This window comes from Anabrus simplex, chromosome 2, assembly GCF_040414725.1.
Source record: "Anabrus simplex isolate iqAnaSimp1 chromosome 2, ASM4041472v1, whole genome shotgun sequence".
In the NCBI taxonomy this organism is placed as follows: domain Eukaryota; kingdom Metazoa; phylum Arthropoda; class Insecta; order Orthoptera; family Tettigoniidae; genus Anabrus; species Anabrus simplex.
This window is the reverse complement of record NC_090266.1, coordinates 180872499-180900284: the sequence shown is the minus strand read 5'-3', so window position 1 is coordinate 180900284 and position 27786 is coordinate 180872499. Positions and strand designations below refer to the sequence as shown.

General features: G+C 39.6%; 1 protein-coding gene across 1 annotated transcript in view; it reads left to right on the top strand.

Moving 5' to 3' along the window:
- Nucleotides 1-27786, top strand: part of DUBAI (Deubiquitinating apoptotic inhibitor) — a 378846-nt gene that overhangs the window by 116395 nt on the left and 234665 nt on the right. Inside the window, exon 5 of the mRNA XM_067140455.2 lies at nucleotides 23336-23703. Coding sequence (XP_066996556.2) covers nucleotides 23336-23703 — 368 coding nt within the window. The remainder of the gene's footprint in view (nucleotides 1-23335; nucleotides 23704-27786) is intronic.

Genomic DNA, 27786 nt, shown 5'->3' with positions numbered 1-27786 from the left:
TGATTTGATTTTCAATTACTATTCTGTGATGCCTGATTGGCTTTGATTCACCGTTTAGCTTCTTTATTAAGTTTCGTGCAATTTTGCTACTATGGGTAATGTATTTACAATTTCTCAAGAGTTTCAGTCCATTTCTTTCATGTCATTTCACTTGTAGATTGTAGTAAAATTTCTCCACATTCTATAATCTTATTACTAAAAGTGTTTTCATTGTATAATTTGCTATATAGGCCCATTACTGTTTTAATATCATGCGTCTTTCAGATGAGTACTCTTGTCTACAGCCCTTGGGGTGTGTTTGCAGGAGATATGTTTAAGTAGCTGAACATATTTATCTTAATTTTGCAGTGTTAAGAACTGCCTGACAGAGACGGCAAAGGTGTACTGAGTTCATTTGGAAGGATATGAGTTTGATTCCCCATCAAGAAGTCAAAACATTTAAGAAATGTGATTTCTACTCCCAGAGATGTACATGTCCCTGAGGTTCACATGGCCTACACCAAACCCTAGTGTCAGTATAATTCTTGGGGCCAAAGGTGGCTCTGTGTAGTACTAAACTCCCTACCTCGCCAAGTGCCGAGATTATAAGTAGTGGGAGTCTTTAGTCCTCCAAGGGCCTTCATGGCCTGCACATTGACGATTTTTGTTTTCTTCCTTTTTTAGGTGATGCATCCAGGTCTTCTAAGGCTGCATCAAGATATCTGGTATAATCTTTGTAGTTTGATTTTTGGAAGTATAATGTCCTCCTAAAAGGAATATAAGTTGTTTTCTAAGTTAAATAATTTCAAAGGCCGATTGGTCGATTCTGTGATTTGGGAACAAGATTTTCTGTGGATTTAATGCATCAATCCTCTCTGGTGGAGCTTGTGAAGCACAGGCCAGGATTGTAACCTTGTCACCATGCCCTGCTATTGAATGAGTGTGGAAGTTTCACAACATGGACTGAAGTCAGGTTGCTTCCTTCAGCCCGTTCTTCAACTCCCAGTCCATCTACGTTGGTGTCTGCATATCCACATGGTGTGCTGTGGTGTTTGAAATCTCTGATTATATACTTCATCGCAGATCCGTAATTCTTCAGTGGATGAAATGTAAATGACTTCCTGGTTAGTTTGTATATGGATCTAACTGTACATTTCTCCCGTTCTAGGAGTTATCTCAATGTTGTCCTGTTGGGTTGCATCAACTGATCAAATGTTGATTACATTTTTTAACGTAAATTGCACTACAGTAGAACCTCGATAATTCGAAATCGGTTAATTCAAAATCCCGCCTAATGCGAAGAAGCTCTCGTTCCCGGAAACATGAGATACAGTTTTGCATGTTATTTCAATTGTTTAATTCAAAATACGGATAATTCGTAATTCGAAGTACAATGTCGGCCCCATTACCGAAATTCAGACTTTTAATTCGAAACTGCCTTTACATTTTAAAACAATAGTATGTTACAGAGTAATTTCAACTCGAAATTTATCTGCTCCGCGTCATAATAGAACGCGCGTTCCGGAACGTGGAGGGGTAGCTTTCCGCACTTACCCTCACTTCGGCGGGTCAACAGTGCGCTTCATGATTGCTAAGTTGAATGAAATCGGAATTCTTGTTTGTTCAACCTTTTAAGGAACGCCGTAATATCACGCAACATGCAGTGTGCGGGAAAACAGAATCCGCGAACACTGGCGATGCCGACAGCGGACGAAAAAACGTGGCAAATATAATAAATTCGTAGGCACCGAACAATATTGACATTGCCGGTGAAACTGCATTGCTTTATTTTAATGCGAGCCCAAACGGTCTTATTGTTTTAAAGGAGAAATTGCCAGCCTGGAAATAGTACAGTGTGAGGGATGGGTGTCATAGTGCGTTGCCATGCACATGGAAGCGAGATACTTTATTCCTTCGTCATAGGAAACTTCGATAAGACAAGATGTTTTAAGAGCGTCCGGCACTTTCCATGCCAGTACAAAGCATCTATAATAAAAATGCAAACAGTAAAGAAATCCAAAAAATAATGCATTTGCACAGGGGAACCGGCATAATTTATCCTCGTCTTTGAATTGTGCGATTTTTTTTCTTTCGTTGCGTGAGGTTATGTTTGTCAGTGATTTATCCAAGTGCATTATTTGAACATTGTAAATGCACCTTGTTTCGGAAATAGTTTTTTCCATAGCATTTGAAAGGTTTAAACTGTGAATCGAGGTGATTGCATGTATTAATGGGTCTTAGAATACTTCGTGACGCGGCAAGTGTTTACATTTCTGAAGTACCGGTACGAGAGAAGTGCCATAGCGGGAAATCGTACAGGGATAGAGTCATAGGAAAGTTCGATTTTAAGGGCATCGGGTACTTTCTGTGTAAATACAAGGCATCTAAATTGCATACAGTATAGTAATCCAATTAATAAAGCACTTGCACATGGGAGCGAGCATAGATTTCTCCTCGTCTTTGAATCGTGCTTTTTTTTTTTCATTTTTTTTTTTTTTTTCATTGCGTGAGGTTATGTTTACCAGTGAGATATCCGAGTGTATTATTTGAATACTGTAAATGCACCTTCTTGGATACATTTTGGAAATAGTTCTTTTTTCATGGCATTTGAAAGGTATAAACTGTGAATCAAGGTTAAATGCATGCAGTAACGGGCCTTAGAATATTTTGTAACGCGGCAAGGGTTGGTACTTCTGAATTGCGAATTGGCGGTTAATTCGAAATCACGTAATTCGAAGTCCGAGTTTTGAGTCCCAACGACTTCGAATTAACGAGGTTTTACTGTATAATACTGGCAATGTAGCATACTCTTATGTTCATGCCCAGCACAGTCTTTTGGAGTTCTCATCAAAGTGTGCTTCCTATACGCACACTGCATCACAGCTGGATGGTCATACGCCAAATCGAACTAAGTGCCAAAAGAAACATTCTGAGAAATTGAGGCTCAACGTTATAGATAAATTGAAAAATCTGCTGTTGACTCTGGTTTCTAATATTTTGTACCGACAATTTACACACTTATACTTTTCATTTTATACTTACAGGAACCATGCAGCACATTTCCATTCTGAATTACGTTACTTTTTCCAGACGATTGGGATGTGGTCCCTTTTGGCATACAAAGTATTTTGATTTATTCTTTATTCACATTTAGACATTACAAACAAAGATGAATGAACAAATAAATTTAACAAAATACAACAACTGATACCCTGGTAAAATAAAATCCATTTACCAGTACCCTTTCAAATTAAATTGCATATGAATACCCTTGAAAAGCATACTTCATGCAGATTCAGTTCCAATTTCCTCACAGGTATTGTCAGAGCAGTCGTGTTCAAAAGTAGTGATGTTTTGTACACTAGCACTTGTGATCCTTTCATAAAATGAATGATATACTGGAGGGACGTATTTCAGTAGACTTTTCACATCTTTACGCTTGTCTTTACTCAGAGTATTGGGTGGAGTATTGGAAGATCAAGTTCACCAAGGTTTGTTGGTCTGCCCTTTAGTCTTTTATTGAAGTTCGCTGAAAAGTATTCATAGTCCTCGTTGTGAGTGTATTTATAATCCATTATGCCAGGCTTTCCTTTCGTAAATCTCATTTCTTTGATCTTAAGCCATTCAACTTCGTCACCTGAATCATTCTTTTTACGGTTAACAAGATGTTGCTGCAGAATTTCAGTACATTTAAAATCTTCTGTTTCCATTACACATATTTCAAAAGCATTTTTCCTTACTTTTGCATATGAAATTATGTCACGCCACTGTGATGGAGCATAGACCTCTGGGTGATACTTAAACTTTCTCTCTCTATCTCCAAATGCACTGTCGTTAGTTAGGTAAGAATGTTCTGGTTCAGCAAACTTGTGGATAACTTCTTCAATACTTATCTCTGAAGATTGGACCACAAACATCCAGAAACAAGCCATCTTGAAATTTCTGTTCTGACCACCACAGCTGTCTGACCATGCTATTAGCTTTTCTTTAATTCCATGAATCTTCAGGAATTTTAAGATGCAAGATCCTATCTCGTGTACACCTCTGGATGCCGCACTCTCATTCCAAAGATTCATAGTGTCTTTATTAGAGCAGAAATCATGGATTCCTACATTGAAACAAGAAACCTGTCTTTTGTAGTAGACTTCGTTCGTGGTTAAGCGAGGTAAAGACATTACCTTCTGCATGTCGAATGATATCACACTGAGTCCATCTTCACATTTGCTCTTCAATTCATCGTTCTTTATAGCATCTCTTGCACGTTCTGCTTTACGGTGATGGAAGTTCTAGCTTTGCCTTCAACTGTGTCACATCATTAGGAAGATTACTGCCTTCAGCTGACTGAATTTGAATTTTCACACAATCACACGTGTGGCATGTGTCCTTTTTAAGGGGACGGAAGCTTATATTGAAGTCACGCCTGAAGACTCTCTCATACAGTGACTGACAAGGCATCTTCTGAATACAACCTTCTTGTTTAACCCTTTCGCTTTCAAGCTCTCAGCTGATGGATGTGTGAAAACTGACAGCCATATTTAGCACACACTATGCATACACTTCTTTTAAAATTGCATTGAAGGCACACCAATGAAGATATCAACATGAAAGTTGGAAAACTTATAGAATATACATCACTTAGTATCACTGGATGTAAGTCATTTCCCTAAACCAAAAGCGTTTAATGTTAAAAAATAATAAATATAGAAGCAAAGTTATAAATTTCAGATTTTGAAAGTTTGGAAGTAATTCTAGGAAATAGTATTCACAATCCGAGTTTGTTATTCATGTCAGTAGGAAGGCTATATTATTGTTTACTATCATGGTAAATATCACGATTCTATGTCCATTACATCCAAGGATAGATTAAAATGTTTAAAGTGATGTAACACTGAAAAATGTCAGCCATTTTTGCATAAAACACATATTTCTTAAATCTAATATAAAAGACTCACCAATGAATATATTACCGATTCGGACAGAGAAACATCACCATTACTTGAATAATTGTCAAGATATTCAGTGATATCATCGTCTGCTAAATGAACACTCTTCGCCATGTCACGTGCGATAAATAACTAGGCCTAACCTAAATGAACTATACCTTACACTTCACTATCACTATGCACCTAATTACCTAAGAAAACTATTTCAGTAATGAACTAACAAGTAAAATAAATATATTGCCTACGATACAGCCTAATTTCACTATATAATCATGAATGAAAACGGATAGAAATGAACGCAAGTTTGCCGCCAACCACAATGTAAACAAGACACGGAACTCCAGTGAGCACATGTTTTAGGCCTCGAGAATAACAATAAATACGGTTAGCCGGCAGTTCACGCGGAGTATAACGTGAGATAAAACTGTACTCTTCTTATTCCGTGCAAAAAAAAAATTTCTATTTGGCGCGTAAATAATGAAATAATTATAATAAAGGCGGGTAACGACGGATCGTTACCCTGACAGTTTTTGCAGGACCCGTGGGTACCGATAGATCGTTACCTTGAAAGCCAAAGGGTTAACTTTCTCAACAAATAGCCTGTACATTAAACTTAAATTTAGATTAGTATTCAAGTACTTTTTATTTGAATCATTCCTGATGTAGTGGCTATAAGCTGCAGGGAAGCTTTCAGTGTGTTCTCTAATGAGGTCTACAGTACTGGAGGTACTTCTATTATGTAGTTCATGCATCCCTCGTTGGTCTTCTATTGTACCTGTCTTAGCCTTCAGCAGTGCCCTGTGAATTTTAGCACTGCTTACTTGCAATGTCTTCATAAACATGTCTTTGCATCCCCATCTGTAGATGAACGTATGAAGTATTTTCGACTTGAGATTTCTTGAAGAAATGCCTACATTTTTCACTCGCCTGCGGCTGACACTGTGGCATTTTATAGAGCCAATAATCAGTGCTGTTTGTGTAGCCAAGAATCACAATTGTAAAACTGACCAAAAAATGCTCTCCTATCGTCTTTTGACACTTTAGTATGACACTTCTTTAAACATTTACACTCATAATCTATGAAGCTTTTTTTCAGGAACTAGTCTTCCTTTCACAGTTGTGTATGCCTTTCCTCTGATTCTGTTGACTTTCCTAATGTTTTTTTTTCCACTTTGCAGGGTCCCCTTTATTCTTTTTAATGGGACTGAACGTTGGTGCTCCATTCTCTTCTTCCTTTCGTCCATTTCCTGTTCGATTTTCCCTTTTTCTGCTGGTTAAGTTCCTTTTCTTCTTTGCGCTACATTGTTCTTCATTGGTTTTTGGCTCTGAAAAAGTTATAGAAAAATATCTGTAAGCGATACAATTTTGCATTGGAAATGTTTGCCAAAGCGGACCAACTCAAATACATCATCACAGCGACTATTGGAAACATACGCCAAAGTGAACCAACTCCAAAGATAGTACCACTACGACCTCTATTCGTGAACTCACACAACTAATGAATCTGTTTATTCTTTGGATACAATGAATCGAGTATGGTAACACTGGCTCTCAGAACAAAAGAGTCACTATGCTCGAATATAAACGCGCGAAAAGCATGGTCCGTTTTGGCAAACGAATAGCTGTTCTTACTAACCTTAAAATAAAATAAACTTATTTACTGTAAAAATATTGCAAAACTTACCTTCACTCGTACATTCTCCCCATTCCTCAGGGTCAAACAGATCTGAGGAGCCAGAACTGAAGTCACTCTGGATATCTGCTCTTATTTCTGCGATGTTTCTGGATGAAATTAAATGCTTCGCTTCTGACATACTGTATGCCGCTCCACAATGGTGATTCGGCATAAATCTCAAAGAGTGGTTGATGGATCATGACATCCATAAACAGCTTCTTTAAATCCCAGGTATATTCGATGGGGTTCAAATTCGGGTACACTTCAGCTACTATAGTCGTGTAATATCATGATCATGAAGGGTGGTGCCCTGCGTGACTAGGAATGTTGTACGATTGCCCTACATAATGCCACCCGTAAACCTCAGGGAACCACAACTTTGCTGAATGTGCTTGCCAGTGTGTCTGAGACATGAAGCCTGACCAGATTGCCTCCAAACTCGTTGCCAATGATCGTCAGGAATAAGGCTTGTGCAACACTCATCAGTGAAAAGAACTTCATGCTAATTCTGAAGAGACTGTTCAGCATAATGTTGTGCCAATCTTTACCACACCCCTTGATGCCTAGGTTTGAGATCTGGGCCTTGAGAGTGATGTTGTGCCTTGTGTAACCTGTTTCTCACAGAGTTGAAACACTGCAACCTGCAATATGATACTCATTCAGGACAAATATTTCAGATTCCCTGTGGGAATCAACATCTATATCATCTGATGGCCAAGCAGGCATCAATTTTTGGTAATGAGACAAAGTCTCTTAGTGCACTGGCACTGCCGGTGGCTCCAGTTAGCCTGCGCAGTGGCCTCCACGGTATGCACTGGCCAGCGTATTGGTAGGTGTGCTAGGTACCAACTGATGAGCCCACCCTAACACACGAGGGCGAAACGCTGGCAACCAAGAATGAGTTAGCTGGAAAATTTATAATGTCCAATAACGGACCATTTATATTGGTATTATAAATTTACTCATTCAGGACAAATATTTCAGATTCCCTGTGGGAATCAACATCTGTGTCATCTGATGGCCAAGCAGGCATCAATTTTTGGTAATGAGACAAAGTCTCTTAGTGCACTGGCACTGCCGGTGGCTCCAGTTAGCCTACGCAGTGGCCTCCACGGTATGCACTGGCCAGCGTATTGGTAGGTGTGCTAGGTACCAACTGATGAGCCTACCCTAGCACGCGAGGGCGAAACGCTGGCAACCAAGAATGAGTTAGCTGGAAATTTTATAATGTCCAATAACGGACCATTTATATTGGTATTACCAGTGTGGCTCTCGATCCTCTCGCTCCACCACTGACCACGTGGCACGCCTGGAGAGTTCTATCGAGGATGCATTTCTCCGCAAACAGCATTTGGTGGCTGTTTTCTTTGACTTAGAAAAGGCCTGTGACACCACATGGCTATATGGTGTCCTTTCAGTCCTGCATCAGTGGAGATTCCAAGGTAACTTGCTGTTATTTATTGCAAATTTTTTGTCCCTCTGTCTATTCGTTGTCCGAGTAGGGAGGGCATATTCGCAATACCATGTTCTGAAAATGGAGTTCCACATCGATTGTTTCTTAGTGCCACTCTGTTCGTGATTGCCATAAATGGTATTGTCGCTGCTGCTGGTTCAGTAGTAATACCACCTCTACACTTAAGAAAATGGAAATTGCAACACCATGAAGGCATTGGTCGTTTGTGTTGATTTTCAAGATATGGAACGATGCCATGTAGGTATGTAAACGATCAAAGTTTCAGACCCATTGGATTGTTGCTACAGATCTCCCCACGTGATTGGTCACGGAGGAATCAATTCCAGTATACGGACTCTGGTGTAGCGTAGTTGAATTGCAGTCTGTGCAGTGAAGTGTTCCCCGTCAAGCATGCCTCGACAACAGGGAAGCGTCCGCTATCAACAACTGTTGCCGTTTGAGATGGCTCGGATAATTGGGCTGTGTGAGGCTGGATAATCGCTAATGACTGTCGCTGCACTTATTGGCCGACAGGCATCTACGGTACGTGTATGGCAGCAGTGGTTAAATGAAGGTACGCACACTCGTAGACCTGGCAAAGGCCCAGCGCGACGGTCAACTGAGAGAGAGGATCGCTGCATCATTCGGATGGCCCGGATGGAACCCCATGCAACAGCAGTGCAAATTCGAGCAGCTGTGGCACCCCACGTTACACAACAAACAATTGGTAATTGCCTGCGTGCAGCTGGCTTACGAGCCCGTGTCCCTGCAGAAGGTGTTCCATTGATCCCACAACAGCGACGTGTAAGGCTGGCCTGGTGTCGAGAAAGATCGACGTGGGTCAACGAATGGCATAGGGTCGTCTTTAGTGATGAATCGCGCTTCTGTCTTGCCCGCAGTGATCGCCAGAATTGTGTGCGCCGACGTACCGGGGAGAGGGGCCACCCAGATCTTATTGTCGAGAGGCACACAGGGCCAACACCAAGCGTTATGGTCTGGCGAGCTATTGGCTTTAATGTGAAATCACAATTAGTGCTTGTTGAGGGCACTATGACTGCTCGACAGTACGTTGAATGGGCACTCAATCCAGTGGTTGTCCCTATGATGGCGAACATTGCTAATGGGATGTTTCAGCAGGACAATGCCCGGGTTCACACTGCACGCATCTCCAGAGAAGCTCTCCACGACATCACAACCTTAGAATGGCGCGCCAGATCCCCGGACCTCAGTCCTATTGAACATGTGTGGGACATGATGGGTCGACAACTGGCCAACCGTCCTCAGCCACCCACAACTCTGGAAGAACTAACCCGTGCAGTGCATCAAGCATGGGCCACAATTCCTCAGGAAGCGATCCAGGGCCTTATTGACTCCATGCCTCGACGAATTCATCAATGTACTGCAGCTCGTGGTGGGCACATCCTGTATTGATTGATTGTTGTCCAAACTTGCGGTCAGAAGGACCTGAAAGTGTAATCATCGAAAAACAACTGAACACTCGTCCTGCATGTTAAATTGCAGCAATGTAGCACTCCTTCTGGGTGTTGCAATTTCCATTTTCTTCAGTGTAAATGTGGACGATTGTGTTCTGCATTATAGCTCGCATATTATGGCAGTCGCAGAGTGACAGTTAGAGCAAGCTATTAGGAGAGTGGAACAGTTTGCTTGAGAACACGGGTTGCGGTTTTCAACTGCAATGACCTCTGTTGTGCACTTTTGCCGGAAGCGCACTCTTCACTCGCATCCTGAACTACATTTAGGAAATGTCGCTCTTCCTGTAGTTGACACTCCTTATCGATAGCAAATTATCGTGGGACCCACATGTACGGCAGTGCAGCATATGGATCAGCAATTTAAAGCGTCGTTGCGAAACTGAATAGCACCCACCGCAGCGGGGTTGGGTTGGCAACGGGGGCTGTTCGTACAAGCCCCTTCCTAGTCTGCTCGCTGAATCTGGTGTGCTGCCTTTATACCTACGGCGCCAGCATATGGTTCTGTCCTATACTGCAAATTTGCGACTGCCATTTCACCCAAGCTATCCTTGCGTATTCCACAATGGAAACCATTGGCTGTACGCTGGTTATCCTCAAGCTACGCAGCCGGTGGAATACGCTTGGATAGCAGTTACAGATTGTTTGCTGTACCTTCAGTTCTCTGCCTTGTCAGACAACCACGTGGTGTACCCTCGTGGATAATATGATGACCTGAAATAATCCTAGATCTGCATACTGGCCCAAAGGAAAACACGGACCCTTCGATTTATCGGAGGCTCTTCCTGTCAATTGTTGGCTGGTATTCAGGTTCAGTCGTCGTTTACACGGATGGTTTGAGGGCGGAAGCGAAAGTGGACTGTGCGTTCGTTGTCGACAATGATAGGTTTCATTTTGTTCTCCCGGAAACCTGTAGTGTTGTACAGAGGTGTGCAAATTAGTATGGTAAAGACAGAAAAATATTTTATTTCAGTTTTGAGGTGACATAAAAGTTACAAAGTGAATCACAATTTCATTTCAATACTTGGTATGCATGCCTTTGACCTTTATGAATGTTTTCACTCTGTCTGGCATGCTTTCTATCAATGTCTTGCACTGTTCTTTGATAGTTTCATCTTGATGCCATATTTTTGTGAGTGTCTCGACCAAATGTGCTTTAGTAGTAATGGTTTCCTTTTTAATTTTCTTTTTCACTATAGCCCACAGATTTTCCAATGGGTTCATGTCAGGACTGTTGCCAGGCCAGTCAAGCATTTTAACACCATTTTCTTGTAGAAAGGATATCACTTTCTTTGCCTTATGGCATGGTGCACCGTCTTGCATGAAAATGCACTCATTTGAGCCATACCAGTCCTTCATTTGAGGTAGTAGTCTTTGATCCAACACTTTTAGGTACTGTTCATGCCTCATTGTACCCTCCACAATGTACAACCTTCCAGTTCCATGCCAAGAAAATAAACTCCACACCGTTACCGATGTTGGGTGTTTCACCGTTTGGTGGACGCACTCCTGATGGAATTACTCGTTTTTCCTCCTGCGGACATACTGGGCGGATTCTTCAGCGACACAGAAGACAGATTCATCACTGAAGCACACCTGAAGCAAAAATGAAGTATTTAGGCCATACATTTACACATGACTACATGGTAATAAATTGTGTGTTGGATCTGTTAATCTGGATAACTTTTTCCACTTCATTGTAAAAAAGAGGCAATGACATGTTTGAAAACCCTACAGTTACAGAAATTGCTCAAGAATTGTATAAAATAATATTCCTACCTTCTTCCAGTCTTCAACACTCCAATCCTTTAAGGAATTTGCCCACTGAAGTCTCTTAGCTGCTATTGTTGGGGTGATCTTGGCTTTTCTTCTTGGTCTCCTTGCCTTTAAACCTGAAAGGCAAAGTTGTCTTGTGACTGTTGAAGGAGATATCTGTACCCCATACTCTTCCATCTTCACAGACAGATCCCTGCTAGTAGCTTTACGGTTAGATATTGCAAGATTCTTGAGTTTCCTTGTGGATCTTGGTGTTAATTTTGGCTTTCTGCCACATTTCCCAACACGACTTTGCTGGTATACACTACCCCTGTCATCACTTTTCTTGATATTACTCACGGCCTCTTGAGAAATACAGAGTCTTTCAGCTATCTGCTGCTGTGTATAACACCCCTCTTGCAGTAAGGTCCTTGCAATACCTATTTTGCTTGGTGAGAGGTCCTTCTTACGCCCCATAACCTAAAAATTTAGTTTACTTCAAAGAATCCAAGTTCAAAATATAATTCCTGCAAAAGAAATACCATACACTATAACAAAACAGTCTAACAATAACCAAATAACATCATATTATACATACCACAACTCAAACTCAACAATAAAAGATCAGATACCTTCACAAACTTTATGTAAGCAACACGTTGTAACATGGAAGCTCAACAGATGAAGGTCAATAATTGCAGTTCAAGTCAGTGTTGCCACCATTTGCACCCAATATTGTTATAACTAGTAATATATTTGCTGCATAGTATCCCTGCATACATATTATGTGCCATGACTAATTTGTCAATCAAGAAATTGTGCTTAAGAGTTACTAGTGAGAAGAAACAGTAGAACAAAGTGTTTTACCATAATAATTTGCACACCTCTGTAGTGTGTACAAGGCAGAGCTCTATACTATCTGTGAAGCTCTGTGGTACGCACTGTCTGATGAGTGCCGACACTCTCTGCTGTGTACCAACTCATTGAGCTCAATACAGTCTATTGATATCTGTTTCCCTCGGCACTCTCTGGTGCAGTGGATCGAGGACCTGCTGGCCGAGTGGTCGAATGACGGCACCACGTTTATGTGGTTCCCAAGCCACATGGGTGTAGATGGAAACAAGTTAGCATATAAGGCTGCCAAGGAGGCAGTTGCATTGCCCCCGTTGTCTTACAAGGTTCCAGCAAGTGGCAGGCCACTCCACTTCCAAACAAGCTGAGAACAATAAAAGGTACAACGAAGGTATGGAGGAGGATTTCCTTCGGGCTTCTCGGAGGGAAACAGTGGTATTATGTCATTTCCAGATCGGCCACGGTATAGTAACACACTCCTATTTACTGAAAAGAGAACCCCTCTGGTGTGTTCTTGCAGCGATCATCTTACCGTGGTACACATCCTTACAGAGTGTGTGGACCTGGTCGATCTACGCCGTAGTCTAAAACTTCTTTGTACCATCTCCCTCATCCTACAAGAGGATGAGCAGTCAGCAGACCTCGTCATCCGTTTTATGAGGGATAGTGGCTTGTTTTATCATATATAAGTGTTGTGTTTCATATTAGTCTTTGTATTTTTGTTCACTACGTTTTATTAATTTGACTCTGTTTTAGTTTGTGTTTGTCTATTTTAATGGTGTTTTAAATTAGTCATTTGCATGATATACTGTATTATTGAATTTTAAGGCAACGTCTCATTCTACCATTACCTATCATCTTTCATTTTACCAAAAATAAGGCATTGCGAATTAGATCCACTGATTATTTTAAATTCACTATCATTATTCATCTTCATTTGTTTTAAATTCTAGTTAGTTTTAAATTTTAATTTTAAATTTTAAAAATTTAATTATTATATCACGGCGTCCATCTCGTACCACTAGGGGCCCCTTTAAACAGCAAGCATCATCATTATCATCATCCTTACCATTCTGAAGTAGCATAACCTTCATACTAATTTTCAGAAAATCTGTAAATATACGCCAATCTTCATTATTGTGTACAGTGTTTAGTATTGACATTGAACCATTTACATTAACACTTTAGTGTCGACATGTAGATTTGCTTTTTTCGTGGTAAACTGCTGAAATGCGATATATATTTTTCAGGTTGTCGTCGGCTACGGATGTTCGTAATTTCATTCGTTGATGATAATCAAAGACATAATTCATGTTCAAAGTTACTATTTTTGTGTCCCCCCCATTGGGGTGACATATGGTTATCAGGTTGACTATGCAACAGAGAAAGCACATGTCAACCCTACAGGGGTGACAGCCTTTTTACCTTTGTTGTTGTGGAACACTGTGCTCTGTGTTGTGAGCTGTTGATTTACGCGCCTTTCAACGAGTTCCTTGTAATTTACAGTTTTGTGACAAAAATTTAATTCATGTTATGTGTTTCTGTGTTGAGTAAGCCATGATTACCGATAGAGAGATAGAAGAACAACTTGAAAAGGGTTTGAATGGTGAATTAAGAGATGTTGACATTTAGGATTTGCAATGTGATGCCACCTTTTCCGAGTCGGAATTCGACAGTAGTTTGTGTAGTGAGGATACTAGCAAAGATTCCAGTGCTGCATCGGGCAATGATTCAACCAAATCACCAGCCAGTGACAATTACTGGGGAACATTCTCAGGTTTGCAGAAACATTGTATTTATTTACACGTAGCCCCAGTTTACAATTTCAACTGAGTGTTAAATCTCAACCAGTATGTAAGAATAAAGCAATAATAAACTCCAATCCACATTATTTTCCTTGCCATTAATAATTGAATTCTGATGGTTGCGTATGTCACCCCACAAATGTCAGAGAAATTCCACTGTCTGTTGCGCAATGCAGAGCATGCTGAGAAAGGAATGGGCACTGTGCTGCACTCTATGAACACCTTACGTGAACAAGCAATGCAATACAACAGCGAATGGTAGCGCTAGTTTTGTGCGACAGCCTGAAGTTGAGAGGCTTGGACACACTACCGTGTCACCCCATGAGGGGTGACATACTATATTTTGTATGAGGTTCTGTCACCCTACATGGTGTGACATCGTCTTCAAAGTGTTAAACCATTCACATCACAACAACCACAGAGTGTAGCACCTTTCCTAAAATATGGTAAAAGGTCTTGATTCCTATTTCAAAGAAGGTTAACTTTCATGTCCTTTCCCAGTAAATTCCCCTCCTGTAGTCTTGAAGCCAGGAGCTCAACATCTTGCTTTGACAGATGTAAGACACACTCTAACTCATTCAAGTTTTTGTGCAGGGAAGTGTGGATTTCTCCCTTCCTTAGTACTGTACGATGAATTGCTTGATGTTGATGCCATTACGTGATTGTCTGAATCATTATCCTGTGAATGTATAAGCCCTTGTTGGGTCTGACTCCTTGGCTGAATGGTCAACATTGAGGCCTTCGGTTCAGAGGGTCCCGGGTTTGATTCCCGGCTGGGTCGGGGATTTTACTCGCATCTGTTTAATTCTTCTGGCTTAGGGACTGGGTGTTTGTGTTTGTCCCAAAACTTTCCTCTTCATATTCAGACAACACACTATACTACCAACCACCACAAGAACACGCAGTAGTGATTACATCCCTCCATATAGGTTTGGCATCAGGAAGGGCATCCAGCCATAAAACAGGGCCAAGTCCGTATGTGCAACATAGTTCGCACCCGGGACCCCTCAAAAGCTGTAGAAGAAGTAGTGGTAGTAGTATTATAAGCCCTTGTCGATTTAAAAGAGCTAACGGTATTGGTAATTCATTGCCATGAGGTACTGGTCTGATGGCTGGACACAAGTTGGGGTATGAAAATCTCCATTTATTTTTTAATGATAAATCTGTTATTTCTGTTATGCAGAAATAACCATCATTAATATGATTTGCTCGGTCCCGCCATATGACCGGAACTGCAAAAGGCATAATTAATGCTGTTTCTCCCGTTGTAGACACCAAGTCTGTTTTACTTAACATCTGTTGCAAATATGTAATGCAAAGTCTTTATCTTAGTCACCCTGCAGATGCTCTAAATACAGTTTATATGCAGTTTTGTAATAGGTTTCCTTTGATTGCTAGTTGTGAATTCACCGAGTCTGTTGGCCGTGCAATTAGGGTCGCGTAGCAGTGAGCTTGCATTTCAGGAGATGGTGGGTACCTCTGAAGATGATTTTCTGTGCTTTCCCATTTTCACACCAGGCAAATTTTGGGGCTGTACCTTAAGGCCATTGCTGCTACTTACCCAATCCTAGCTCTTCCTCATCTTTACATCACCAAAAATCTTCAATGTGTTAGTGCATAATTAAGACCACTAGGAAAATAAAGAAAAAGAAAACAGTTGCGAGTTCTCTGCATAGAAACAAAAACAATCCAGTTAATTAATAATCCCATGTTTCTGCTTCTTCATTGTTTAAGCATTGAAATACTGCAAAACTTGAAAATTCAAAACTTTGTTGCAACAGCTAGATCCTACCACCATGGCTTAAACAAACAAAGATACTAGCTAATGAAAATGTTGACAAGCAAACTTTACTCATATGATTCCTATTAACACAGCTGGAGTCATCTGCTTACGATAAATGGTTCTAATCTTATCCACTTTACTGATCTAATATTTAGGTGTGCAGCAGTAGGCATAAACAACTATACCTCATATTCCTGACGTCATAGAAACATTCTGTTTTCAGCAACATAATCAGCACATTATGTGTAATAAAATCCTCCCCTTCCTTTCCCATTTCCCAAAATCTTCTTGAGTTGTGTAATTAATAAATAGTGAGGACTGGATAAATAGTTTTCATGTTATGTTGCTTTAAATGTATTGAACTGTGAAGCAATAGTTACTCTTAAGGCCGGTCTCCACTGATTAACATTTAACAACAACATGTTAAATGTTAAAAGTGTTAAATGTTAACTGGTGACACCATCAGCATGTTAAATGTTAAATGTCAAATACTGTTTCATTTAACATTCTGTCCACACTTAATAAACATGTTCAACTTGACATTCTTTGTTTATATACAGGTAGTTCATCATATCAATTTATGGTAATACATTTAGGTGGTGTCTAGTATTTTTAAATAAGGACAATGGACTCAGATGAAGAGGAATTGGCCTTTGTTCTTGCCACTGTTGCTTCTTGTTATGATTTACAAATGCAGTCTTATTAGGCACATTTCTTTCCCTCACTCTGCTCATTGCTTCAAAAGCAAACCACTTTGAAGTATAAAATTCGTCCGCTCCCGACTACCCAATTTTCCGAACTTTCTGCAATTCTCGACTGTACTGGGAGCGGAGGGATGTTAGTTTTTTTTTTTTCGATTTACTTGCGGGAACAATTATAGATATTTTCGAGTTCCTGGAAACTGTCGGCTTTCTTCGCTTTATATCTGTATTCCTCTGATGAGACATCCCACAAATAAGGCCTTTCTGTTAGGTATATCATTAATTAAGTCCAGAGTAATCTCCTCGCTCTACTCCATTTCTGACTATACATTTTAGTATAATGCAGAGAGAACGACACACTTGTGCGTACTGTATTTGTAGCTTATAGCAAGAGAATAAGCGTTGCAGATTGTTGTAATTATAATCCTATTTCATGAGGAGCACGTCGTTTGCGTCGTTTAGGCTATGTGTTGGCATGGAAACAGCATGGAAGTTGCCGAAGCTGTGCCGACATCGCATGAACAACAAATTGACTTGACATGTTTTCCACTTGGAGCGGAAAACACGCCAACATGTTAAAAGTGTTAACTCAACATTCTGAGTTAACATGCAAAGTCAATTGGAAGAAACAATCACAATATACATGTCAACTGTAACATGTTAAATTTAACATGTTGGTGTTAAATGTTAAACAGTAGAGACCGGCCTTTAGAATCAGCCGACTACTGTTGCATTGTTTTGAATATGTGCGCACGCGCGCGCCCTCCTTTAGCCTCTGAGTCAGCTTTACATAGCATCTGTTGCAAGTTATATGTGGTGTGAAATCTTAATCTTGGTCAATGAGCGGACAGTTGAATACAGGCGATGTGCAGTTTTGACGTGCTGTATATTGTTTGAAAGCTGACAGTCTGCTCTCTTTCGTAGTGTTGGAATGAACAGTGTAGATTGCATCTTGTAGCAGGAATTTGTTTGTTTTCAAGGTAGGGTGGTTCACCACTTGGTAGTCAGCAGAGATGGCCGGCTCTACTAAACCTTGTGTTACGAGTAATAAAATGGAACATATTACGGGTTAGTCAGAGTGAATCAGGCAGTGATTTAGTTTCAGCAAGTGATACAATTTTATTTACTAATGGTGAAACTGATGGCAGTGTGACATAAACTTCACTTGAGAGCGAGGGCTTGTTTGAATCCAGCAGTGATGATAATGTTCAGCCTGTCTTGTAAGAAACAAAGGAAGGCAGCTGGGAATGGAGTGAAACAGGTGATAAACTATCTAATATGGTTTTACAGGAAATTCTGAAATAAATTCCATCATAAAAGAGAACCTCCCTCCAGATCCCATCCCTCTAGACATTTTTCAAGATGGTTCATGACTCCCTATAGGATGAGATGGCTGACAAATGTAACAGTTTTTGCAAACAAATTCCCAATTTGCCCTGTATGAGCTCAATGGGCACATATCACAAGTTTCCTACCCCGAGACTGTAGAAGAAAGACTCTGTGCCATGACTGTGTTGCATGCAAGCCTGGCAGGAAAAAAAGTGCATCACTAAAAAATTTTGAATTGTTCTTCAGAGTGCACTTCATCGTCACATGAAACAAAAGTGTGATTAAAATTAAGTACATTGGGAATTACATATATAAAACTTAGTAGCGTAGAAAGTGTGTTATGCATTAAAAGAATGCTCAGTATGTTAAAATTAGTCTGTCAATTGGTTAAAGAAGAAGTAAATTAGCTCTGGGCAATGTACTTCTAAGTTGACAGCAGATTTGATCATGGACCACCATATGTAAAATACAGGAGGATTTCAAGAACTACGGGAGTATTTCTATAATTAGTATTTCCTGGAAAGTATTTTTTTGGGAATTGCCATAACAAAGCCATAGGAAGGATTTAAAAAAAAACTAGGGAAGTATTTCTCATGTCAGTATTTCAGAGAAAATATTTTTGACCAAGCGAATGGCTGCGCAGTTTGGGTCATGTAGCTGTTAGCTTGCATTTGGGAGATAGTCGGTTCAAACCTAATGCAAGTGCGATAACCGGTATAATTTGAAAACAATATTCTCTCAACCATGGGTAACTAATGCAGATGTTGAGCTTGAATAATAATAATAATTATTATTTTATTATTATTATTATTATTATTATTATTATTATTACTCGTATGTATGGCTGTGAAGTGGTACGCCGGGGTGAGTGGCTCAGGCGGTTAAGGCGCTGGCCTTCTAACCCCAGCTTGGCAAGTTCGATCCTGGCTCAGTCCGGTGGTATTTGAAGGTGCTCAAATACGACAGCTCCGTGTCGGTAGATTTACTGGCATGTTAAAGATCTCCTGCGGGACTAAATTCCGGCACCTCGGCGTCTCCGAAGACCTTAAAAAGTAGTTAGTGGGACGTAAAGTAAAATAACATTATTATTATTTTGTGAAGTGGTACATCCATTTAGTACTTGTATTATTATTACGATACAATCGTGTTGTGTATGAGGTTATGTCATGAAAGTATTAGTATTATTATTAACGTAGTTGAATGATCGTATTGTGTGTGAGGTTATGTCATGAACCGTGTTGTACATAGACATTTATATCAGTTCCATTAATGTAAATACCTGTAAATTAACATTATAATTTATTCTTACCTGTGTATATAATTTGTAATCCATAATTGTGAAACATACTGTAACTTCCAGAATGGTAATAGGCGCTAGAACGATTGAGAATATTCCATACATTGTAATCTTTGTATTATGCTCTCTCAAGTTTTTGAGAAAGTATTGCTTGTAACGTATCTTTCTGGAAGCCTGGCCAGGCACGTATATAAGGAGACAATCTTGACGGTGAAGTTAATTGTTGAACGAGTTATTATTTGGGAGTTACTGTTCAGTGAGTTGTTGGAAGAGAGTTATTGTGTAGCAAGGTGCGACATGCTTTTAAAGCAGTCATCTGTTTTATTTGTGTTCCAAGGTTATAACCTCTATGTGCTGTGTTATTCAGTTGTTTTTAAATGGTGGTTTGTGATGTGGGTGTTTTTGTTGTGACAGCAGTGATCAAGGTTATGTGTGTGTTTAATTTGTAGATAAATGTAAATAAAATAATTGTACCAACTGACAGCATCTCATGTGAGTCTTTGTGGATACGTTAACCCCCACTGCCAGAAGACCTGAATAAGTTTTTCTGTGGTTTCCCGTTTTCACACCAGGCAAATGCTGGGGCAGTACCTTAATTAAGGCCACAGTTGTTTCCTTCCCCACTCCTATCCCTTTCCTGTCCCATTGTCGTCATAAGACCTATTTGTGTTGGTGCGACGTAAAGCAAACTGGAAAAAAAATATACATATACTTTTGGGAATTGTGGAAAAGAGAGTGCAGTCATTGGAGAATCTGAATGAAAATCAGTATGGTTTTATATATCCTGTCTTGATATGCAAAGTATAGTGCATAGTGCAAGAAGGAAATTAGATTTCAGGGAGAAAGACAAATAAATAAATAAATAAATAAATAAATAAATAAATAAATAAATAAAAATGTAAGTGGTAGACTAGGAACATGAAATGCGTAAGGATAAAAGAAACTGACATGACCTCTGAAAATGTTCATCCTTTTCCTTACCCTTCTTCCTATCTTCTGGGTTTCATATTCATTCACTTGTTTGTTCTTTTGTTATTACATATAAAACTGAAAACTGATTTTTCCTTATGTTGAGGACAATAAAACCTTTTATTAGTGAGGCTCCTGATATGCTGTTGGATGCCTGTAATTATCAAATATTTTACAGATCTGACGTTTGTACTGATGAATAACATCACTTTCATCATAGTTTTGCACCAGGCAAATGCTGGGGCAGTATCTTAACTAAGGCCACAGTCGCTTCCTTCCCACTCATAGCAGTTTCCTGTCCCATCGTTGCCATAAGAAATATTTACTTGAATATAAGCCACCCATTGTTTGGCTACATAAAGCCCGAAGAAATATGTCAGGAGCTTCAAGATCTGCAACAAAATATGTGTGGGCTCAGTGAGACATCGTATCGATACAGTGACTTTTGATAATGGATAATGCTGTGAAAAACAATCTTCAGGGCTGCCGACAGTGTAGTTTGAACCTACTGTCTCCCATTTACAATCTGACAGCTATGTGACCCAAAACATGTAGTCACTTGCTCGATGGAAACAAAGTGGAGAAACTGTTGGGGTAGGGGTTCCTCAGAAAATTGCCTCCGTATGTAATTTTCAGAACAAAAGCTCTACTTTAAAAAAAGGAAAAAGGAAAACAACACCTTTGGTGTGGTGGTGTATTTCATTGCCCTGTGAAAGGAGAGATGTGAAATAAACCTACGATTGACTGGTTTAAGACTTTATACTCCAAGTTGGGAGATTAATAAACTAGTTGTTTTGGTATGAATTGCCTGGAAATCAGATTTCTTCAGAAAATATCAGCAGAGACTTCAAGAAAAATACTGTAGTACAAGTAATCTTACGGAAGTTCAAAATAGAAGCTGAGAATGATTAAGGCCCGGTTTCACAGTATACGCTTAAGCCTTGGATCGGGCTTAAGTGGGAGCTTAAACTCTGGACGAGTTTCACAGTGGGGAGTGCAAGTGGTAAGCCGAGCTTATCTGTGACTGGCTTAAGCTGTATGAAACTGAGATTTAAGCTAAGGATTCATTTCAGATGGTAGAGCGCTGGCCTTCTTATAGCCCAACTTGGCAGGTTCGATCCTGTCTCAGTCCTGTGGTGAAGGTGCTCAAATTCATAGTTAGTGGGACGTAAAACCAATAACATTAACATTAAATAACTTATATTTCTGAATATATTTCGAGGCTCGTGAAGTAATAGTTTCCGTGTTCCGATATACAGTAAAAGAGACAAAAATGTCGGTCGGTCACTTGCTTTCTTGGCTTACGCTGCGTGAACCATCAACGATAGACCCCAAGTGTAAGTGTATGAATTGTAGAGCATAGAAACCTCTACAAAAAAGTCCGCGATGGTATATACCTATTTCCAACCGTTTGCCCTCTAGAAGCGATTTTATGCTATACTCGGCGGTAAAAAAATATAACTCCTTAACATTAAATAAATATTTCTATATTATCCTTGAATTCCTCATCGAAATAAATTGTTTGACCTCCTCCAGTATTTTATAAGGATTACAATAACCTTGCCAGGGCATTATTTGCTTGAATGGTTCAGAAGTTATGGCCATTTTAGACTGTAGTGGTAATACGTGTAAACAGGACGGGCGAGTGACCTTTTTTAAACTTTATTTTTGTTACTATTATTGGAATCACATTTTCCGTTCATTTTTCTAAATTATCTTGGCTGATAAACGATGTATAACCTACAAGTCAGTCAATCATAGGCTATGGATGTAAACAAAGATGAGAATTGAATCATTGCGCATGCGCAAGTATTACCAACTTCAGAGATGTTCAGCTTAGTAAAGCTGCACATGGTCCCCCTACTGTGAAACTCGTAGTGTTTAAGCCAAAGAGTAAGCCTTGCTTAAGCGGCGTGCGTGGCTTACTAAAGCTTCGGCTTAAACTCAAACTGTGAAACCGGGCCTAATACAACAAAAGCTTATCCGAAGGAAGTGTGCAAGTGAACTGATATAATTTACTTATGCCATACATCATCTCAGTTTCAAGAGTATTATTTAGTTTGATCTCTCTAGAGTGACCTTTTTATTGGTCTGCTGCATTCATTTTCACTGTTCTAGGTATATACATTTTGTGTTCTGTGCAACTGTAATCTGCATATAGAAATATTTTTTGCTTGTGAATTTTGTGCAGGAAATATTTAAGTTTTCATTCTACGTTGCGATTTTATTTGACGTAAATAAATATCACACGAGAACACGTTCACTTCCTTATATAAATTACTTTATTTACACTGTACGTCACAACACACAATTATACACAGTCACAAACGACACTGTATACAACACTCAATAGCGGAGTACTCTGAAGTCGATTCTGACCAGTACAGATATCAACTGACTTGCGCACTCGCTTGAATTCCCCGCCTCACTCACTCGAGTCCATTACTCTGACTCCACCTCGGAGCCCAACAGTCACTCCCAGTCCATCACTTGTCTGAGTCCCAAGAACTAAGAACTAAGAACTGACTTCACTGACTGACAGCTCGATATATATACTGTTCGATCAACCATCTAGAATGATCGTCTTCTGGAAGAGTTCTTACAACACTCTAATGAAACACACTCGAAACATCGATCGACCAGCTAGTCGAATGGGTACTCGAACTTTCCTTCAGTATTTACAAACACCTATGGAAATATCTACAACATTCGTAATGTCTCTGCATGTATCTGGATAATAAAACCTTACAGTAAGTTTCCGGAACCTTTCATATATACCAAATGTAGTACAACAAGTCTAACATACGAACATTGTGGAATTTTCTACCTCTTTCAACTCTATAAATTTTGAGGTTAACTTAATACACAATACGTATTTGATGTTATACAATTTTATACTACATATTTACAAGTAAATCATATACTAGTCATCTTTAACAGTTAATAAAAGATAGTTTAGCATTAAATAAACTATAATTAAAATATATTAAACATAATAATCGAAGGTTTTATACCAGTTACGATGTACCTACGACAAAGTGCTATAAAAATCTGGTAGTTGGGCACATCTCTGAGATAAAAATGAATTCCAGAAATGTAGAAGTTGGAATCAAGAGTATTTCTTTCACTAAAAACGGCCTTCGGCTTAAGAACAAATTCTATAAAATCTTGAATCTGAAATAATCCTTTTTAGCTCTCATAAGATTTTTTAAAAATACGTTTTCATTAAGAACAAGTTCTTATTTTCTATTGTACTCAGTTTGTGAGTGTTTTGTTGTGTTATAATGGAATCTCTCTGTTACAGATGTGTGTCGTAATCCTAGTCCTGCATTGGCATTCATATTGCAGCTTGTACCTTCAGACCACATTCGATCTTCAGTTGATAAAATTATACACGAGTGTCTGAATAATCAGTCGCCATCAGGTGTAGTCTGTGTTCTTTGTGAGTGGCTAATTATGTCTCCTAAAGAAAGTCAGTTACCAGAATGGATCTTTGGATTCATGTGCAGTGTGGCACAAAGGAAGAACTTTGAAGTAATATACGATATTGCTTTTGCATCAGTAAAACGTTTGTTTAGTATGTTGATAATACCTGTGATGCGTGACTCTGTGCTTCCAGTTGTAGTGAGTTTACTCATTGCCACCCGAGGAACACCAGATATATTTTTTCTGGTAAGATACCTCTCTTCTTAGATTCTCTTTCATTGAATGTAATTGGTGTAATATCAAGTGTAACAGCAATTAAAAAACTGCAGTTACTTCAGTTATGAAATAAAATTTGTATTACATGTGTGAAATTGCTATATTGAGGTGCTGATCCCATAGGTAACATTATACTTTATTTGTTAGGAAAATACTCTATTTATTTGTGTAAATAATACATTTTAAATTTTTTACTGTAGGCAAAAAATGTGGCAGCTTAAATTATTTGCATCATTTTGACATGCAAAAAATTATTTACAAGCAAAGGAAGATACTTATTATACTGTACCTTATCCCCTTTTCAAGCACCGCCTAGCTCATCGATAGAGATGTGTGGTGCGTCCAGAATGTGGGTCGAAATTAAATCTAACTAAAGTTAGCATAAAAATAATAAGACAGGTTCTAAAATGCATCATCGTGAATGAGAACTCAACAAAATAAGTGGGAGAATGGATTTATTAAACGAATAAAACAAAGGGTTCAGAATAATAATTTACCCCAATGAAAGCAACACATATAAAACAAAATCTGACAACAGAGGTCAGGGTCACAAACCCGGAATATAGGAAATTATTGATTTATTTCAGAGGTTGAAATAAGTTAGTGTTGTTGGCCAAAGGCCTCTGTCTAAATCGTCTGTTAGCCTGAAATTGCAATAATAGATTCGCATGTCTTGGCCTCGGTAAACAATTCCGAACTGGTCGGGACACAAGTATCAGAACACACACTTATCCTCTCTACCCTCCAAAATAACACAATCTGCTTACAGGGAACCAAACCCATATACAGTTGAAGAGAGGACAAAGCCTCACATCCCAAATATAGCTTGCGGGCTATGATTCCCTTAAGCAGTGACAAAAACGACACCAGATATTATGTACTGGACAAAATATCACACACGACAAAATAAAACAACAGCCTGAAAATAAAACTATAATATGTACACTTGATGTCATCATTAGGGCCTGGCCTCGCCCTCACGATCTTCGAAGTTCTAGATGTCAATTTGCCATGTCTCAACACAGTGTCGTAATGCGGGTCACATGTCTCCAATAACATGTGATCAGCTGAGCAGAGGAAATGGAAACAAACTATCTTGGGCGGACAGACTAAGCATGCCAAACCCTCCCTGGAGATTACAGTATTCATGTGTACTACGGGCTTTCATTCATAAGCCTCACCCCCTTTCATGCCTTTCTACCTGACTAAAGCGTCACTGGGTCAACGTCCTTTACAACCCACGGGCCTTCAATATAAATCTCTCTTTCAAAACATATGGCCTGGCTACCATCTCGCAGACCATGCAACATTTCAAATACGCCACACAGGCTACAGTTTAAATCACGGCCCACATTTATTCACATCTAGACATTCTATTGGCCTATTCTCACAAGTATAACTCATTATGCTAGTACACACTTTCTATGGCTCTTCATGGCCTCGTAACTCACATATCCAGGTTCGCATCCCTCATGGGGTTGTGACTTAGTCTTTACATGTGATAAAATTCATTTTTGGGTCCGTATTGAAAGTATTTGTAATAAATAACACTAGTATGTTCTTATTGTTCACCTACCTATTCAATACAATACAGTCTTAAAAATTAGGACTTTGTTCTTATTAAAATTGTTAACATAAAATTAATACATTGGATGGTACATGTTTTGCCTATCAATAGTAGGCATCATCAGCCATATTTTTTAACCTTAAGAATAGATCAGGTACCTGATTGGAAATGACTTATGAATGCTGTTAAAAACTATGTCTTGTAAAATGGATTAGAGATCGTTAAACAACTACTACAATGTTGCCATTAATGCTTTCACGGCCCGTACTTATAGACATGATACTGTATAGGCTTTTGGGCTTATGCCGTGTCAAGAAAATAAGGTGAAATTCTTAACGTTTCGCAGAAAACTGTGCTCTGCGTCCTCGGAAGAAATAACGACTGACCACGAGAAAGCCTTCTTAAACAATGACACTTTTGAAATTTGGACGTTATAATAGAAGTGGGAATGGTAAGTTCATTCACCACCAGATGGCCCCCAGGACGTGGCACAACGCTAGCATTTGAAGCGGAAGCTGACCAAACCATTACAATCAGGTTAAGCAGTTCACATAATGTGTTTGCGTAACATATGACATAGACAGGTGTATGATATAAACACAAGCCTGGAATGAAACATCTGGCGACGACAAACGTTGTTGATGTTTGAGTCATCAGTCCACAGACTGGTTTGATGCAGCTTTCCATGCCACCCTATTTTGTGCTAACCTTTTCATTTCTACACAACTACTGCGTCCTACATCTGCTCTGATCTGTTTGTCATATTCATACCTTGGTCTACCCCTACCGTTCTTACCACCTACACTTCCTTCAAAAACCAACTGAACAAGTCCTGGGTGTCTTAAGATGTGTCCTATCATTCTATCTCTTCTTCTCGTCAAATTTAGCCAAATCGATCTCCTCTCGCCAATTCGATTCAGTATCTCTTCATATGTGATTCGACCTATCCATCTCACCTTCAGCATTCTTCTGTAACACCACTTTTCAAAAGCTTCTATTCTCTTTCGTTCTCTGTAAACATTGAAAAGGAGGGGGGACAACCTGCAGCCTTGCCTCACTCCTTTCTGGATTGCTGCTTCTTTTTCAAAGCCCTCGATTCTTATCACTGCAGACTGATTTTTTACAGATTGTAGATAATTCTTCGTTCTCGGTATCTGATCCCAATCACCTTCAGAATCTTAAATAGCTTGGTCCAATCAACATTATCGATGCCTTTTCTAGATCTATGAATGCCATGTACATGGGCTTGTCCTTCTTGATTCGATCCTCTAAGATCAGACGTAAAGTCGGGATTGCTTCACGTGTTCCTACATTTCTTGTGAAGCCAAATTGATCTTCTCCCAACTCAGCTTCAACTTGTTTTTCCATTCTTCTATAAATAATACGTGTTAAAATTTTGCAGGGATGAGATACTAAGCTAATGGTGCGATAGTTTTCACACCTGTCAACACCAGCTTTCTTGGGAATCGGTATAACAACATTCTGCCGAAAATCGGATGGGACTTCTCCTGTCTCATACATCTTACACACTAAATGGAATAACCTTGCCATGCTGGTTTCTCCTAAGGCAGTCAGTAATTCAGAGGGAATGTCATCAATTCCAGGTGCCTTGTTCCTATTTAGTTCGCTCACAGCTCTGTCAAACTCTGACCTCAAAATTGCGTCTCCCATTTCATCAGCATCCTCTTCTTGTTCCAGAACCAAATTATCTACATCTTCACCTTGATACAACTGTTGGATATGTTCCTTCCATCTTTCTGCTTTGTCTTCTTTCCCTAGAAGTGGCTTTCCATCTGAGCTCTTAATATTCATACACCTAGATTTCCTTTCTCCAAGGATTTCCTTGATTTTCCTGCATGCAGCATCTACCTTTCCTAGGACCGTACAACCTTCGACATCCTTGCACTTTTCCTTCAGCCAGTCCTCCTTAGCTACCTTGCACTTTCTATCCACTTCATTCTTTAATCGCCTGTATTCTTTTCTGCCCTCTTCATTTCTAGCATTTGGAAAACACTGAGACGGAATAACAATAGTGAAGGGGACAGGGAAGGGAACTACCTACGTAAATTCTTAATGGCTGGCAACCAGGTATTACTTAATTGATAGCCGGTGTCCCTGTTGAAATTGTTAGGATTTCTACGTATTTCCACAGCTTCCCATATAATCCTGGACCTGTAGTGTCTAGTGTGGGTAAGAGCTCGAGCATCTTGGAACATGACATCATGACCCGACGATAGAGTGTGCTCAGGTATTGCAGATTTGTCTGGTTGGTTGAGATGAATATTACGTTTGTGTTTTTTGATACAGGTACCAATTAGAGCTCTGCAATTTGAAGAAAACAACCGCTCGAGCATTGCCCACTTCGTGCCGCTGCTCGACGGCTGGGAAAAGCCCACGCTGCGATAAGGCTGTGGCCGTCTGATGGACCATGTGGCCGGTCGTCCTTCACCTCTCGGCGATCAGTGGAAGTGTCGAGCACTGCCGGG